This window comes from Physcomitrium patens, chromosome 11 (genome assembly GCF_059467195.1).
Source record: "Physcomitrium patens ecotype Gransden chromosome 11, ASM5946719v1, whole genome shotgun sequence".
NCBI lineage: Eukaryota > Viridiplantae > Streptophyta > Bryopsida > Funariales > Funariaceae > Physcomitrium > Physcomitrium patens.
In genome coordinates, this window is record NC_143420.1 from 15983325 (window position 1) to 16000200 (window position 16876).

General features: G+C 38.9%; 2 protein-coding genes and 1 long non-coding RNA gene across 3 annotated transcripts; all 3 read left to right on the forward strand.

Moving 5' to 3' along the window:
- The first annotated feature begins 54 nt into the window (after positions 1-54).
- Positions 55-2852, forward strand: LOC112288493 (uncharacterized). Its single transcript, XM_024532691.2, has 3 exons — positions 55-694; positions 1058-1342; positions 1463-2852. Exons 1-3 carry the CDS (start codon positions 350-352, stop codon positions 2483-2485), a joined length of 1653 nt encoding a protein of 550 aa, XP_024388459.1. The 5' UTR covers positions 55-349; the 3' UTR covers positions 2486-2852.
- Positions 2853-3079: 227 nt separating this feature from the next.
- Positions 3080-4620, forward strand: LOC149988172 (uncharacterized). Its single transcript, XR_016505630.1, has 3 exons — positions 3080-3206; positions 3794-3906; positions 4490-4620. It is a non-coding gene; the product is annotated as an uncharacterized LOC149988172 (long non-coding RNA).
- A 3566-nt stretch (positions 4621-8186) lies between these two features.
- LOC112288494 (protease Do-like 8, chloroplastic) lies at positions 8187-12315 on the forward strand. The gene is made up of 13 exons (XM_024532692.3): positions 8187-8683; positions 9292-9425; positions 9743-9825; positions 9963-10061; positions 10189-10255; positions 10440-10515; positions 10741-10807; positions 10941-11158; positions 11256-11323; positions 11457-11536; positions 11630-11716; positions 11813-11920; positions 12038-12315. Exons 1-13 carry the CDS (start codon positions 8418-8420, stop codon positions 12164-12166), a joined length of 1482 nt encoding a protein of 493 aa, XP_024388460.1. The 5' UTR covers positions 8187-8417; the 3' UTR covers positions 12167-12315.
- The last annotated feature ends 4561 nt before the right edge of the window (positions 12316-16876 follow it).

Below are 16876 nucleotides of genomic sequence, written 5' to 3' on the forward strand. Positions count from 1 at the left end.
GGGAGCCTCTGCGAGGCTTCCGTTTGGGGGGGGGGGGGGGCTCGTTGCATTCCCAGCTGGAGCTGAAATTCGCGAAGCGTCATGCCCACGGTTCTCCGTCGGAGCGATCAATCCAGTCCGTCTCATCTCACCGTCGCGCACAATTCTCTTCCTCACGCGGTCATATGCATTCTGGGTTTGCCTACAATCGTATGCTGTGTTGGGTTTTTGATGGGTTCCTTGTTTTGAGGTTGAAGCTCGCACCGATTCTACCCTCGCAATTTGTCGTCGTAGCTTGTTCGTTGACCGAGTTCTAGAGCATTTCTGGACTTGGGTTTTCAGTTTTGTGAGACATCGTTGAGAGCTTCTGATGTTAGTAGACCAGATGGAGTATCAGGGGCAACAAGGGAGTGGAGGACCGCAGGACGATGCCTTTTATGAACTGCTCTCTAGCACGGCGCTGGCGAACGCGAAGAAGCAGCAACAGCAGCAGCATCAGTTCGAACAGCAGAATCATCAGCAGCAGCAACAGCAGCAGTTTGATTCCCGGAGCGAGGAGGGGCTCCCGAATTATGACTTTCAATCTACTTCGAGCTCCTACGGCGGTGTCGTAGCCAATGGAGAGGATATGCGCAAGGCCCCCTCGGTTATGCCCGTCGTCGAGTCCTCTCATCCGCCCCATTTCCCGACGTATCCGCCTGGATCTTCATATTCGGTAATTGCCTCTCTTTGGATTTTTGCTCCGGGAAGTTTTGGTCGTGATAACCCTAATTTGCAAGAGGGTTGATCTAAGATGTGCTCATGTCCTTGTTTCATTTTGCAACATCATAACCACACGTTTGAAATCAGGACTTCCGTAAGTTTTGAGAATTCCCTTTTTCTAGAGCCCTAGAAGATGAAGTTCTGTTTCTTGGAGCTCTGTCTCGACCTAGCAAGCTCCACTGAAAGTAATTTTGTGTGTTTAATGCTTGATACCTTGCTTGTTAGTTTATTGTGTCCTTGGACATCAGAGTTAGGGTTTTGATAAGTTTATTAATTACGAAAAATATTCTGAAAAGGATTGTCTGCATTGATGCAGAATGCGCGGCAACATCTTCCTGTTCCATCGTTTGTGGAGTCATCGCCCCCTAGACAGGAGAAAGGGAACGCTGAAGCTGCTACTGTAGCTGCGGTAGAGCAGACTATGAAGAAGTATGCCGATGATCTGATGCGCATGATGGAGTCCATGGCTGGGCGTATTGGTCAATTGGAGTCGTCGACTCGACGCTTGGAGCAAATAATGACCGACTTCAAGGGTGGATCGGAGAAGAGCCAGGGTGTTTCAGGCGGCAAGCTCTTACTCATCGAGACTATGCTCTCTGAAGTGCGTCATGTGAAATTATACAAAATTTGTGTGCATTTTCACCATGTGAAATGGTTGTTCGAATGATAACAATTTGAAACATCATGACTCACTCTTGATTGTGACTGGTCTTCTTCGCAGGTACAACGTGGTGTACAGGAGCTACGCAATAAACAGGAAGTTATGGATGCTCAATCTACAATTGGAAAGCTTCAACTGGGCGACGAGGGCGTTTCTTCCTCAGTCCACTCCCAAACGTCTTTGGAGCCACCACCGGCGCAATCTCCGCGAGCTCCCCAAATGCCAGAGACGCCACCTTATCCGATGGGACCGCTCCCTCATGCTCCTCACCATCCGCCCGGTCATCTTCCACCTTACATGGTGCCACCACAGTTGGTAGGTCTTGCTCCTCCTCCACCACCGCCTCCTGCGCCTGAGCCTCATTACCAGCCTTCTCAGCAAGGCCCTCCTCCTCCTCCTCCTCCTCCTCCTCAGCAGTCTTACCACAGCCAGCAGCTGCAACAGCAAAGTACCCCGCCATCTGCGCATCCTCATGGTCCATTCCCTCAACCTCCTGAGCTTCCACCATATGGCGCAACACCACAAGGACCCTACAAGGGGCAATCGGGGAGCTTCGGTCAGGATGCTCCTCCACCGTCTTATGGAGGTCGGCCGCACCATATGCCTCAGACTGGGCTTGGTGGGTCGCAAATGTACGACCAGTCGGGTGGGATACCACCCTACCAATCTCAAGGTCGGCCTGCAGCCCCGGCTTATGATCAGCCAATCGGGCTACCGCCTCCTGGATACTTCAATCCGGGGTACCGAAGTGGGCAGCAAACCCCGTCAGCTCCGAGTAGCGGAGCTGGAGGCTATCCTCGGTTGCCAACAGCTCAGCCTGTGCAACACGCCATGCCAACGGCGAGAGAGCGCGAAGGAGCTCAACCGTCTTCCGGTGCAACCCCTTTGTCAACAAACCGACTGTCTATTGATGAGGTGATCGACAAGGTCGCAGTGATGGGCTTTTCTAAGGACCAAGTGAGGGCGGTGGTGCGGAGGCTCACCGAGAATGGCCAGTCTGTGGACCTGAACGTTGTTCTTGACAAGTTGATGAACGGAGATGGCGGAGCGCAGCCGCCGAAGGGTTGGTTCCAAAGGGGCTGAAAATCTGCTTCTCTCTTTGGATGCTATTGGTCTGTTTCCAGTAAGTTGTAGGGGATAGCAGTAGATTTGTAGCAATAGACTTCGATTTTGTGTCTTTCATGTATAAGTCTGGTATTTATGTGTACATACATAAGAGGTGCTGGATGCTCCTGTCCTGGAGTCCTCAGTTGAGCTGTTAAGTGTTAATGTTGCTTGACAAAGTTGCTGGTGTACATGGGAGTCTCTGAAACCTGCTAGCATCAGTTTTCTGTTCACCTTCACAGAATTTTGCTGATTCGAGTCTTGTGCTTACATAGTAATAGAAGCCATCGAAGGCAGCCATGTGCGTTGTAACAAGACTGTTAATCAAAGAGATTTTTCATGACCATATCTATTGAATCCCAGTGAGCACTTGTGCTTGTTGTGTAATGGGGAATTGTGCGACTCCGCGTAGGATAATGGGTGGCATGTTCTAGTCACGCAGTTGTGAATTTGCATTGCAATAACATTCGAGTGTTGCTTTTGTCTGAAACGCCGACAAGCTTTCGAAGGAATCAGGACATTCACATCCACTTACAGAATTATTTTCACAAGACGATCTTAACTCCAATTTCAGTATAGCCGCATGCGCAGACTCGGTTGCTCAGCCTAGAGAAAGGAGGCAGTGAAATATAGATGCGATTTCTATCTATATCTTGTTCTTTTGTGTTCACATTTGGAGTGAGATTCACATGCCATAGAGGTGAGATGTCTTCGCAGCTTTTCCGTCCGTCCTGGATTGCAGCATTCCTGCTCATGGAATGAATTGCAGTCAGACTCCTGTTTCTTCTTCTGCTGCTGCTTGCATGCTGCTCTGAAGAAGTTCCTGAAATGTACTTTTCCCCTAGGTTTTTATAGCAGCAGCTGCGGCCCAATATCAAATGTGGGTATTGAGTGCTCAATCCAATTTGTGTTAATGGACCTTACTTCGGAGGATTCAATGTAGAAACCTAAACCTCAGCAAGGCACTCACAACTGAAATTAGGGTACATTGGCGTCATCATTCTGTTCAAAGATTCATAAAGATGGAGACTGAGACCATGGTTTAATTGCATTGTTGTATCTGTCATTGTGCGTTCAATCCTATCAATCTGGGGGAGGCTTGATCACGATTGCCTTACAGAACCAACGTCGTATACCCTTTATTCATGATTCTGCTCTTTCAACCCCTAAAGAATCAAAGCTGCACATGAGCGAAAACTTTGGTTGCAAAAATTGGGGTCACAATGGTCGTTACATGAGAACCACTCATTAAAAGAGTGAATTAAGAATTGAATTTATTATTTGCAGAATACGAATCTTCAGGCTTAAGGAGGCGATTCTTCTGGTAATGGGATGCAGGTTTCGCCAGCAGATCATTAAGCATAGACAGTGTTGAAGATGGCTTTCAGTCAGCAACTAAGGTTAGTGCGAACACCAGTCTTTATCCTGCTCCGAACGTTTAATCTTTCATTGGAACATCTCCATGTTCTTGTTTGAAGTGCCTGTGTTGGAATGCTAATTCTGAGGGATCAAACTTCTGCCACAGCTCTACAGCTCTACATTGTTGTAGAAGGATCTAGAGAGATGATTAGCAGAAAATAATCTCAACAGTTAGAAATTTTTCTCTCGAATTGAATGCTTTGCAAAGAACAGGCTTGGTGATAAACTGGGTCAACAGGAGCAAGCTTGTCATTCCCCTGAACTACTCATTCTTGTGCACTCAGTCGATTTCAATGTTACGCTATAAGAAAATCGCATCAAACAAGAAGGAATTTGTGTGGTCTCGATGTTCAGATTGCCCTTGATTGTCTATCTTTACCTTCCTTTTGCGCATTACTGCTCTGTCTATTTCTTTCCGATTAGCCCACAACTTCACAATGTCTAATTAGCTCTCAACTTCAAGTTATAAAACGATCCCTTCAGTTGTGTTTTTCTCATGGGTTCAAACTGACATTTTTGTGAGGGCTCTTTATTATCATCTTCCTCATCGTGTGTACTTGGCAGCCAAACCTCGACGCACTGGTTATGCTTCTCGAGGACCCAATCGGTGCAATCAGACTATGAATCGTGTCTGTTTGAACGGCAGTGGACGATCAACATGGTTGATACACACAGAAATCATGCCAGTGTTGAATTCTGGTCTTAAGGAAATGAACCCAGGGCATGGACCACTGTGAAGTCTATTCCCTTGAGTTTATCAGGATGCCCTTGTCTGCTTAACATTTAGCTTGGGTTGTGTCTACTGCGCAGTATGTTTGCTCATACTAAATTTCCTGATGGTTTTCTCATGTTTAATCACAAGCTTATGAAAGTCTGTGAAGAGGGAGTGAAGAACTGAGCATATATTTTTGTAATTTCATTGTGACAATCCTGTGTTCTTGCTCATTTGCAGATTCTTCCTTATTTGTCATTGTTGTGATTGAATTCTCTAGAATAGCTGGACATCTCTTAACAGACTTCATAGATGCTGCCTATTCTGAAAACGATTTTTTAAATGCAGTCATGCATGCAGTGTGTGGTGCTTTGTTTCGAAATTTGTTATCCAAATCTGTAACAAGGACCGTATGCAATAGACACAATGGAAATGCATTGCCAGTATTAAGATTGATGTCAACTACACGAACCATTTTGGGTTTGGCGAACATATTTTAATCTTCTCGTAACATATCAAGGCGATAGAGACCTGCAACACATTAAACGAGTATGATTTGTGAAAACAAGTAGCAAGTTGATGATGAACTGTTGATGTCTATTTTGCAATAACTTGAGAAACCTACTTCTATACCTAATGTAGGTGTGGTTTTTTAATTATAGAGAAAGTGATAAATTTGATATGGATTGCAAAAAAGCAGATACTTAGTCTTTATTGATCTCCATTTATCCATAATTGAAAGAGTTATTATTATTATTATTCACAAGAATGACATCCAACCTTAAACTACACTGTTTTGTGTTTTGAGTGTGTGTTTTTTTTTAATCTAAAGTGTTATTAGTAGAGTGCAAGGTGTTGTGTAAGTCATATGTGTATTAGTATCAAATGTTGACATTTAAACTATACATTGTAAGTAGAGGAGGATATTTTAACTCTTAAGTTTTTGCAATGTTTTCATATGAGGAGACTCACATCCAAAACATTTATAAATATATACATGTCTATATATGTATATATATATATACATATATATGTGTGTGTGTGTGTGTGTGTGTTTATTTTAAAGATCTATAATAGACATAAAATTGCATTACATTACATGTAATGAGATGATGAGCTTTTTTTTTGAAATATCTATATGGTATATGTATTATTTTATTGATATTAATTTTTTTTAATAATCATCCTACAATGAAAATAGTAAATTTATAAAGAATAAAAATACCAATTAATATATATGTTATTTTCTTTGTAATACTAATATCAATCTCTTCTTGTTTTTTACAAGCATTTTGTATTGTATGTAGTTGGCACTTATATCCAATTATTCTAACAAAGTATGCTTTGATTATATACATTATATTGCTTGTATGTTCTAATAACATCTATTAAAAATATATTTATTTTATTGTATGTACTTATAGATGATAGTTAATTTTTTTCACATAAGTAAACATAAGTTTATGGATAAGAGAAGTAAATGATAAAAATGCATGTATGTATTTGTTGATAAACATAAAAGCCTTGAGTATAAACATATTTGATTTTTTTTATTTTATCAATGGCCATAAAATTTAAGGATATGAATATAAATATATGTAATATTTTAAAATATTAGAAATAAATAGAAATAATCTTGTACATGTGTTGGAAACCTTAAAGCTATTCAAAAGAAAATTGAGATATTATAGTACATCAAATTTTTAAGGTTATTTGGTCATAATTATATACAAATACTTTCTAATTTATATAGAAATACTTTAATGATGTAAAAGGTGTTCTATCAAATATGTTTGCAGGATATGGCATTAGTGACTAGTTGCTAGATTCATGTTGAAATACTTATTCTTTTACTATTGATTATCATTAGAATACTTATATAGATATGTATAATATATTAAATATATATAATATCAATAAAAAAAATAGATATGATTATAATAGTTGTAGTTATATAATACATACAAGATTAAAAGACATATTTATAAAAAAAATGTAATCATAGGTTTTAATTTAAATTAACATTTTAAATTAATATAATATATATAATAACATTTGACAAATCATTGCAAAGCATAAAAACTATCTTTTAGTTGGACTTAGCATTATAACCTATTTTTATTATTATTCATAGTTGTATTAGATGTATTATTATTAGGCACATGTCTCGCATATAATATGTCTTGCAGTTTCCATATATATATATATATATATATATATATATATATATTATCTATGCATAAAAATATAAGAACATACATTATAATAAAAATAAATTCATGAAATATTTATATTATCTAAAATTAGTATATTTATTTTATCTATAGAAGATAAAAATTATATAGGCTCTTTGAGGAATTTTAAACTTTTGCATTTCATCTTCTATAGTAATATATATATATTCTTACATAAATTTATATATCTATTTGACAAAAGTACAACAAATATTCTTGTCTTGTTGCATTATTGTTGCTTCACAAGTCACACAATACATGGTTATATATTCTATTTTTCATTCTATATATATTTTCTAAATTATCTATATATATGCAATGTTTTGCTATATAGATGGATATGTGGTTTTATTATTGTATAAAAGAAGAAAATACACTACACAAATATTCCATTTACAAATATATATATATATATATATATATATATTCTATTTACTTAATAGATGCATTAGAGGAATTAACTTTCTTATCAATTATAATAAAATAATCAAGCACCATTTCTACTAGAATTCATTAAGATTTTTATTGCTAATTTCAAAAGAATTGTCCCATATAAATAAATTACCTTTTAGAACTCAATAGAGGTTTTTATATATAAGATGAAACACTAATATTCATTTCTTCTACTTTTGCTCCAATTACTAAATACTCCATTCAATTTTAGCAAAGATGTAAAAACAAAAAACAAAAATAAAATAAAATAAAATCTCCTATTTACTACATCAAGTTCCCATTTGTTCCTTTTGCATATACAAGTAGTTTAGTATTTGAGTCTTGTATAGCCATAAATAAGGCAAAACAAAGTAGATTAAAAAAATAAATAATATGAGCATCTTTAGGAGAAAGTCTAATCCTACCTAGAATTTGCTAACAAAGAAATTGACACATAAGCACAACTAACAAACGAGCTTGTGTGCGATTGCAATACTCCCAATACACCCAATACCCATGCAATTGAGCAAGCATAAGTTTTGCAGCATTGCAAAGCCAATATTTGACATTTTTTGCCTTTTGCTCAGATTTAATGTTAGAATCGACCCACAAAATTTTCCCTTTCCTACTCAATGCATGCAAATATCTCCAGCACATGAAAACTGGTGGAAACTTGACGTAGTGAAGATGAGGTTTACAGACTGCCCATACGTATAACGTAGAGTTTGAAAATAAGTACATTGTTAGTATGTATGTTTGCATCCACGTTGTCCACACTTCAAGTGCCGTATACGTGTGACCATATCCGTATACCGCCGCGGGTGCAGCCTGTTACAAGTCTTTTCTATCCGATGATGCTTCATGTAAGACCCACTTTACAAATGTCACGTTGCCAGGTTCGAATTGTGAAGGCAGCGTCATCTCTACTCTTTCCTTGCTGTGTGAATCTGCTATCCTCCAGTTGTTGGGTCCCTTCGACCCAAGAGCTGATCACTGAGATTGACAGAGCGATGTTCGTTTCGCAATATTAGGTGTAGTTGTTGTTGTTGCTGCTGCTGCTGTGATTTGTGATTTGGGAGTGAGAAGTCAAGGGATTTGAGGGTTGAATTCAACAATGCCTCCGTTGTCGCAAGGCTTGGCTCTGAATTCGCAGACCTTATCAGCTCTCTCGCTGATTTTGGCGGTGCCGAAGGTGATAGCCTCGGCTGGGTCGGAGATGTATCAAGACCGGATGCTCAGTGCGAGTCTCCTGCAGCCTGGAGCGGTGAATGTGAAGTCTAGACGTGGGTTTCTCAAGTTCTGCGGCACGTGCACGACGTGCAGGCGAAATGTGAAAAAGATGGTGTGCAAATGCATTGGTGAGGACCCTCAATGTTCCAGGTGAGGGTTCTGTGGCTCACTGTGTCTTGATTGGGTTCCAACAAGAAAAACCTAATTGCAAGAATCTAATCTTGAGCTTGGATTTGTTCAGTGCATTCCTTAGTGCAAGCAATAAGGTTTCGAAAGCCCTCGACGAAAGCCCATGCAGCTCAAGATTCTTTGAGCATAGTGTCGTTTTTGTGTCTGCGTACATGGCCTCGGCTATCCTGTTTCTAATTGAGATTTCTGGACTGAAAAATACGCTCTAAAGGATGGCAATCGCTGCTGTTACCATTTTGTCGGGCAATTGCAAATGATGTTGGAGAAGCTCTGGATGGGGCGCAGAAACGGGTTTTATCAATCATGTAGCAATCTTTTAGCTCAAATCAACCAGTTTTCATGCCCAAATCAATCCACGATTGAATGTATAATCTGCATTGCAGCTATAGTCCCAATCGTGGCGGGGAAACCTTATTTCACAGGAGCTGGCTTTACATGGATTCTAGAGGAGGCAGGATTATTCTTTGTGAGCTTTTTCTGGGTTGTTAGCAATCCCTCTAGATGTTTATTATTTATCATGTTCTTAATAATCGAAGTCCTCAGTGGTGAATGCGATTTTGAATTGATAGGTCGAATGCGTCTGAGCCACTTGAAATGAGAAATCGTGACGAAATTGTGAGGGGAGGACGGATGCGGAGGCGAACGTTTGGGACCAGTATCTTAGGTGGTGCAATAACCCTTCCATTCCTTCAGGAGCTTCAGGGTAAGCTGCCACAGTCGCTGCTCTTCCAAGCTACAACATCATCAGTTACTGTACATGTGCAGCCCAAGAAACCGTTTCCTACAGCTGTTAAATCAAAAAATATAAATATTTAAAAGCACAAAGTCTAAATACCAAGATCGTTTGTGCTCTGCATCATTTACTTGAAGGTGTAGTAGACTTGTTCTTTGCTGGCACAAAGAACAACATTCCCTCTCTCGTTTTCCTAATAATGTACGAGTCCTCGCAAGCATCGCATGATCGCAACTTCACCTGTGATTGTTTCTATAACTGTGCGTTGGATCTGGGATGCTCCACAGCGCGAGCTCTTGGTGACCCAACTGTGACCATTGATGAGGTGACCCCTACGATCGCACCTGCCGGTAGCCTACCCCCTGCAGAGGTGGGCTTAATTCTTCACAAAGTTGAATGAATCGTACAGCTTTGCTTTTCTTGATTAGTATCTAGTGTTGAGTATGTATCGCCATCATGGCTAGCTTGAGTATTAAAGAGGAAAGAGGGTATTATGGTTGCAACCAGGAACGCACAGTGGAGCTCTTTGAACGCAACACTTACTCAGTTGTGAACATCTTCGATGTCTCACTGCGCCCTCAAGTCAACATGACGGGTTCTGTCGAGGTGCCTTTCTTCGACTTCTCCTTGGACTACTGATTGCGTTGAATCCAACTGGTCGTTTTGTATCAAAGCTATATTTGTCTGTGTAAATTTTGATCATGGATTAAGGTGTAGCGGCTTTCTTGTGCAGGTCCCAGAAGGAAATGGATCGGGCTTCATTTGGGACGAGGAAGGCCACATTGTAACAAATTATCACGGTGAGCCAGTTTCTCGTACGTGCATGGTTGCACTGATTAATGTGTAGGAATTCCTTGCAGGTTGGCATAAGGTTATATATATATATATATATATATATATATCGAGAGAGAGAGAGAGAGAGAGAGAGAGAGAGAGAGAGATTTTTCATAATATGAGTCAACCTCGTCTTGTATGCTTGCGCAGTAATTGGGAGCTCATTAGCACGCAACCCTCCTCTTGGACAAGTTGTAGCGCGCGTTACACTGCTGGGAGCCGACGGGTAAAAATCTTTTTGCTGCACAGTTGCTTCTTTCCGTAGCAATTAGAGTGATTTTGAATTCTTGAACTGTGATGTTGTCGAGGGTGCAGGAGTGGTGTACAGAGCATCGATTTTCTCTTGCATTAAATAAAGTAAACTGCGTAGTTTTCATATCTTGAAAATTGATCCTGTCAATGATCTCGAGGCTTAGTGGCTATTTTTGGTGGTGGTTTTTGGGCAGGGTAGATATCAGAAGAATTTTGAGGCAAAGCTTGTCGGTGCTGACAAGACCAAAGACCTTGCAGTGTTGGATGTGCGTCTTTCTCATTTAATTCTGCAGAGATGATTATACTATGTCTCTTTTTATTCATACTAAGCCTCTTAAGTTACGGTGGAGGTTTATGTCATGTTCATTGACACCTTGTTAAACTATGTGGGCGCTTCAGGTGGACGCTCCAGTGGAGCTTCTCCGTCCCGTCAAACTGGGTCAGTCTTCCAAGCTTAGAGTTGGACAGAGATGCCTAGCTATCGGCAACCCATTTGGTTTTGACCACACTCTGACAGTCGGTGTTGTAAGTGGTCTGAACCGCGACATTTTCAGCCAGACTGGTGTCGTTATTGGGGGCGGCATTCAGACTGACGCAGCCATCAATCCTGGCAACAGGTAACAAGCACACTCAAATACTGTTGTTAAGCTTTTGGTTTACTTCTTTCCCCTGATTTCTATCCACTGATCTGCGACACGGTGTGTGGTCATACAGTGGAGGTGTGCTCTTGGACTCAAATGGCAACCTCATTGGCATCAACACCGCAATCTTCACTCGCACAGGTGCTGATGTCTTTTTCTCTTCATGAGGAACATTCCCTTTTTTTGTCTTAATCCTGTTTCTGGCTATCTACCGAGGGATATCGCTAACTGTGCGCTTTTTCCCTCCCCATTTGTTTTACCCGCAATCATGTAGGCACGTCAGCCGGAGTTGGATTCGCAATTCCTATTGACACAGTCGCCAAACTCGTGCCTCAGCTAATCGCATATGGCAAGGTCTGTAAGAATGTTCGAACTTCATTGTTTCTGTTCGTCTCTGAGAAACCATCATCACCGATTTCTAAAATATATATATATATGATCCTTCAGGTTATGCGGCCAGGACTCAATGTACAATTTGCACCTGAGGCAGTGGCCAAGCAACTCAACGTTCGCAGCGGCGCTCTAGTGCTAACAGTAAGCTCCTAAACAACTTGCAAACAAATTAGCAACTCTCGCTTATTGTTCTTCCCGTGTCTCATATTTTCTTATATCTTTCTGTGAATGGAACAGGTTCCAGACAAGAGTGCAGCTGCAAAGGCAGGGATTATTGCAACCAGGAGAGGGTTAACTGGAAATATCCTTTTGGGCGATGTAATTGTTGGAGTTGGCGAAACCACGGTGAGTATACAACCTCTCCCATGCCTTGAATACTCTTGGTGAATATCTGTCACTGCCACTGTTCCAGACAACTCTTTTTCTGCATTTAAGATTGTCATTTCCACTTGCTCCTCATAGGTGAAGAACCCTCAAGAGCTCACGAAAGCATTAGACAGTTACCAAGTCGGAGATCAGATTTTGCTTAAGGTCCAGAGGAATGATCAGATTCAGGTGCTGCCATTGACACTGGAAGAGAGCATGCGATGAGAAGAAGACATAAACCACTATTAAACATGGGTCAGTGCTTATCAGATTCTTACCAGAATTTTCCACATTGATTGCAGCACAATATGAACTATTCAATCTTCCGGCTCTGTAATTACACACGAAAGAATTGAGTCCCAGGTTCCATCTGATGCATGTATTGTCATTGCCCTCTGCTTAGCAAGCTCTTTGTGTCTTCTCCTGTGAGCACCATTGCGTTGGATCAGTATTACTCGTTGGTGTTTGTGATGTGTTTTTCGAAGATGGATTTGAAATGAATGTTATGTGTAACCATTTTTTTAAAATGCTCTTGAAAAAAAATTATCAATAGCAGTGTAATGAACACTACTAAATACAATGTCATGAAATACAGCGGAATAAAAATTACAAAAAAAAAAAAAAAAAAAAAAAAAAATCATCACTTAGACAACGCTCAGAATTGCTTAAAACACTTCGGTTAGGTGTCGTGTTCACACTAATACAAACGATATATATATATATATATATATATGTAGAAGAGAAGAGAGGGTTTTAATTCATCCATTCATCCATCCACGCTGTCAAGTTTCTGTCCATCCACGCTGTCAAGTTTCTGTCCATCCACGTCAGACCTGAGGGGGATCACCAAGCCGCACCCCGCTTACTTCTATCCAGTGTGAACGCAAACCAGTGCCCATGTCCCATCGAGATTTCCATAGCCCCACTTTTTTCTTTTTCTATCTTTCCTTTCAATATGTCTTTATCGTTTTCCTCCTCCTTCTTTGTCCTCTTTCCCTATCTACTCCATTTCTTTATTCTTTATATATTCTTATTTTTTGGGGAGGATCGTTTTCACATGAGTAAGCACATCGAGGCCTTTGCAATTGAAAGGCCCCATCTTAATGGTCAAAAAGGGACAACTAGAAGGAGCCAAGTTTGCCAATATCAAGGGGAACATGGCCCCACTCTGGACTTGGAAGGGCCAGACCCTCATTAATTATGTGGGTGGCCCCTCTTCAACACAGGAAAAAAAAAAAAAAAGAAAAGAAAAGAAAAAAAAAACAACCTTTTTTTATATGGAACCCCACTGGGTAATTCTCAAATGCTATAGATCCTATGTTTCTAGTTTTCTGGTTCCTTTTTCACTTTTCCCACTTTTTTTTCTTTGTTTTTCCTCCCTGCTTTCGGTTCAAGGACGGGTGACCGTAGAGCTGACGAACACCCCAAAGGTACAAAATAGAAGACATGGGAAGCCGTGCCCATTCCTTTTCTGCACGCTTGGGATGGATGGATGAACAGAATCCTTCATATAATGGATGGTGGGCCACAGGTGGGTGAACCTCCATCCATCCAACTACCCTTCTTATAGTTGCACAGAATGTCTCCTACTTGTAAAAGTGTACTTATCCAGCGCAAATTGCTTTAGTTTCCCAATGCAAGTGCATTACCAGTGTCATATCTCAATCAAACTCATTATCAATTGCATATCTGATGTGAACACACAAATGAGATGAATCACTGTGAGAACATTCACCACCAACGATACGTAAAACTCATCCGTCGTCTGCCGCGCACCTGAAGCCGACTCATGGCGTACTACCCGATGCCGTTTTTTTCTTGTTGTTGTTGTTGTTGTTCTGTTTTTTTCCAGTGATTGCCATCCAAAAAGGACTGGAGGGCATGAATTTCGACACGCACCCACCAAAACGTTAACGAAATATCCTTTCGCACCCAGGAAAACACTGAGAGGAAATATAAGGGGAAGTGGGGGGGGGGTATTCGCAGCGCCAGTTGTAGTAGCTCTTTGAAGTCCAACGGAAAGCAGCACAAAAAAAAAAAACTCTTTTTTCCGCAATCAAGTCATCATCTCTTCTGTTCGAATCTGTGCGGCGCGTCTTGCACATGCGCCCCTCCAGGGACTCCGCCGCGGCTCTGACTGCACTGCACTGCACTGGATCTTTTACACTCCACACCTCATAACCGTTCCAGAGAGTGACCAGAGCGTGTTGATGACGATGATTCCAGCATTCTCATTTGTGGTCTCGCTGTAAACTGAGACCTCCGACGACTGCTCAGTTGGGTCAACCTTCCGCCACTGAAGGGTTAAGTCCTCTCCTGTTGTTGTGCAGTGTCAGTCCGCCCAGGAAACTGTGCAAAAACCCTGCAACTCCCTCACTCACTCACTCTCACTCATTTGTGGACAATTCGACGAACGGACAGATGGACGGACTGCCTGACGGACGGACTGACTGCCTGACTTCCTGACTGACTGAATGGGTGCAGTAGTTGCACAGAAGGGCTGCCTCCACGTGACATACAGTAAGTACCGCAGCAACAGAAGCATCAGAAGCAGTAACAGCAGCATTTGCAGCACCATTAGCACCAAAGACGGGGGAGTGGGCTCTCTCTGATGGGTCCAGATCCCGAGAAAACTCGAACCAGATCGATCGATAGATCGAGACAGAGAAAGAGAGAAAGTGGGCTCGTATTTCCAGAAGCAGATTCCAAGCGGTAAAAGAGGCGCTGCTGCTGTTCACCCTTTAAGATCCACGTAGGATTCCACCTAGGATTCCACGTAGGTTGCCACGTGGTACCTTGGTTGATGGCCGGGTCGGGCCGGGCTGGGTTGGGCTACGGTGGCCCCGTCCTTTGGCTGACCCCCCCCCCAGGCAGGTCCGACAGACTTCTTCTTCTCACCCCTTCCCTGTGTGTGACCCTACTCCCACCCTTGTCTCTCTCTCCATATATATGATTATTATTATTATTATTATTATTTGCGTACATGATTGAAGTTTTTCACAAAAAATTATACGTGTGAGTGAAATTTGATCTGATATGATAAACATTTTAAGATTTTTACAAGGTGGATTGTGTGTAGGTAAAGAGTTAGTTAGGATGAAAACTCGGTTGGTAGTTAAAGTTTAAAAAAATTGGTGTTTATTTGTAATTATTTGTAATTATTTGTAATTATTTGTAATTATTTTTAATAATTTTGGCTTTAAATGTATAAATGTAATTATAATTATTAAAAACTTATGGCTGATTTTTTTTTAATGTGAAGTAATCTATTTAATACAAAATATATATTTAAAAAAATCTACGAGTAAAAAAATAAATAAAACCATCATTGGTTGATTTACGTGAGGAATAAAAACATTAATGTATCATTTTTTTAACAACTAAGTAATTAAAATAAATTTTAATTTCTTAAAAATAGTTTACAACTATAATGTTGTATCTTTAATATAGGTATATATAAACTTATATATTTGTAGTGCTTTTAGTTGAGTTATATTCATATTTAATTTTTTTATTTTCATATTTTTAAAATAAAAAATATTCAATAACTATATATCTGTAAATATTGCTTATTGTTTTAAAAAAAAACTTGCTCCACAAAGATTCTTTTAATGCAAAAATTAAACATGCAATGAAAATAAATTACAAACACAAAAGAAATATAGATTAATTACAAACTCAAGTTTTATAAAAGTTGAATGGAGAGGAAAATAGAAAATTTAGGTATATATCAATTAATTATTTAATTCACTTAAAAATTATAATTTTAAAAAATTAAACATAAAAATTAGATGAAAAATTAATGGTGAAAAAAAAAAAACAAAAAACAAAACAAAAAAACATAGTGGCTTGTTTTACATTTTAAAGTTTTTAATCATACATGTAATTGATATGAACATTAAAATAATTTTTTCTCTTCTAAATTATTAAAGTAATAAATTTGAGTATAAAAAAATAAACTAATATCTTTAAATTTTTTATAATACTATTTATAGTATTATAGTAAATATAATTACTAGATATTTATTTTTTATCATAAAGTAATTTCATATTAATTTATTTTTAAAAAAAATACTATGTATATAGTTGTATATTTGTATAGGTGAATTGAAGGGCATTTTAAAGACATGCATACAAGCTAAAGTCAAAAGATGGATAAGTAGGTTTTCTTTTTTACATCTACTAACAATTTATATATAAAGAGATAATTTTTTTCCTAATGTAGATTTACAAAAGCCATTTATTGGTATTGTGTAGCTATTAGAGCTCATTAATTTCACTAGATCTCAACACTCATAATCAAACCTAAATCCAATGCAATCCAATATTAGAGCTCTACCACCCTTAGATTGTCAAGGATTAGCAAATTTTTGGAACATGTTCCTTAGTATCTATAAAAATGGATCTATTCATGTGACTTCACTTCACTTATTCTTTTTATAATATTTTTTGTTATTTGAGGTAGTAATTTTAGTAACTAATATGTTAATTTTAACATTATTATATTATCAAGAATAAATTAGTATTTTTAAAATTAAAAACTATTAAAAAAATAAAAACTTAGGTTTTAATATTCTACAATTAATACAAACTTAAGAATCATATGTATTTCAATTATGATCCATATTTCATTCGAAATCAAAGAAATTTTAAAAATAAACAATGTATTATATAGACTCAAGATCTTTCTTCTACCTATTAATGAATATAATCTAGATATTATATTTAAAGAAAGATTAACATCTAAAAAAACATATCATTTTTTTTTAAAGTTGACTATTATTGATTTATCTAACATTAATCCAATCTATTCTAAATCTTAATATTAAGTTCACTAGGTAATACAAGTGCCATTGTTTATTTAGAAGTAGGTTCTTTTATAATTTTCTTTACATTAATTGCACCTCACTCTCCTACATATTAAAATGTGCAACA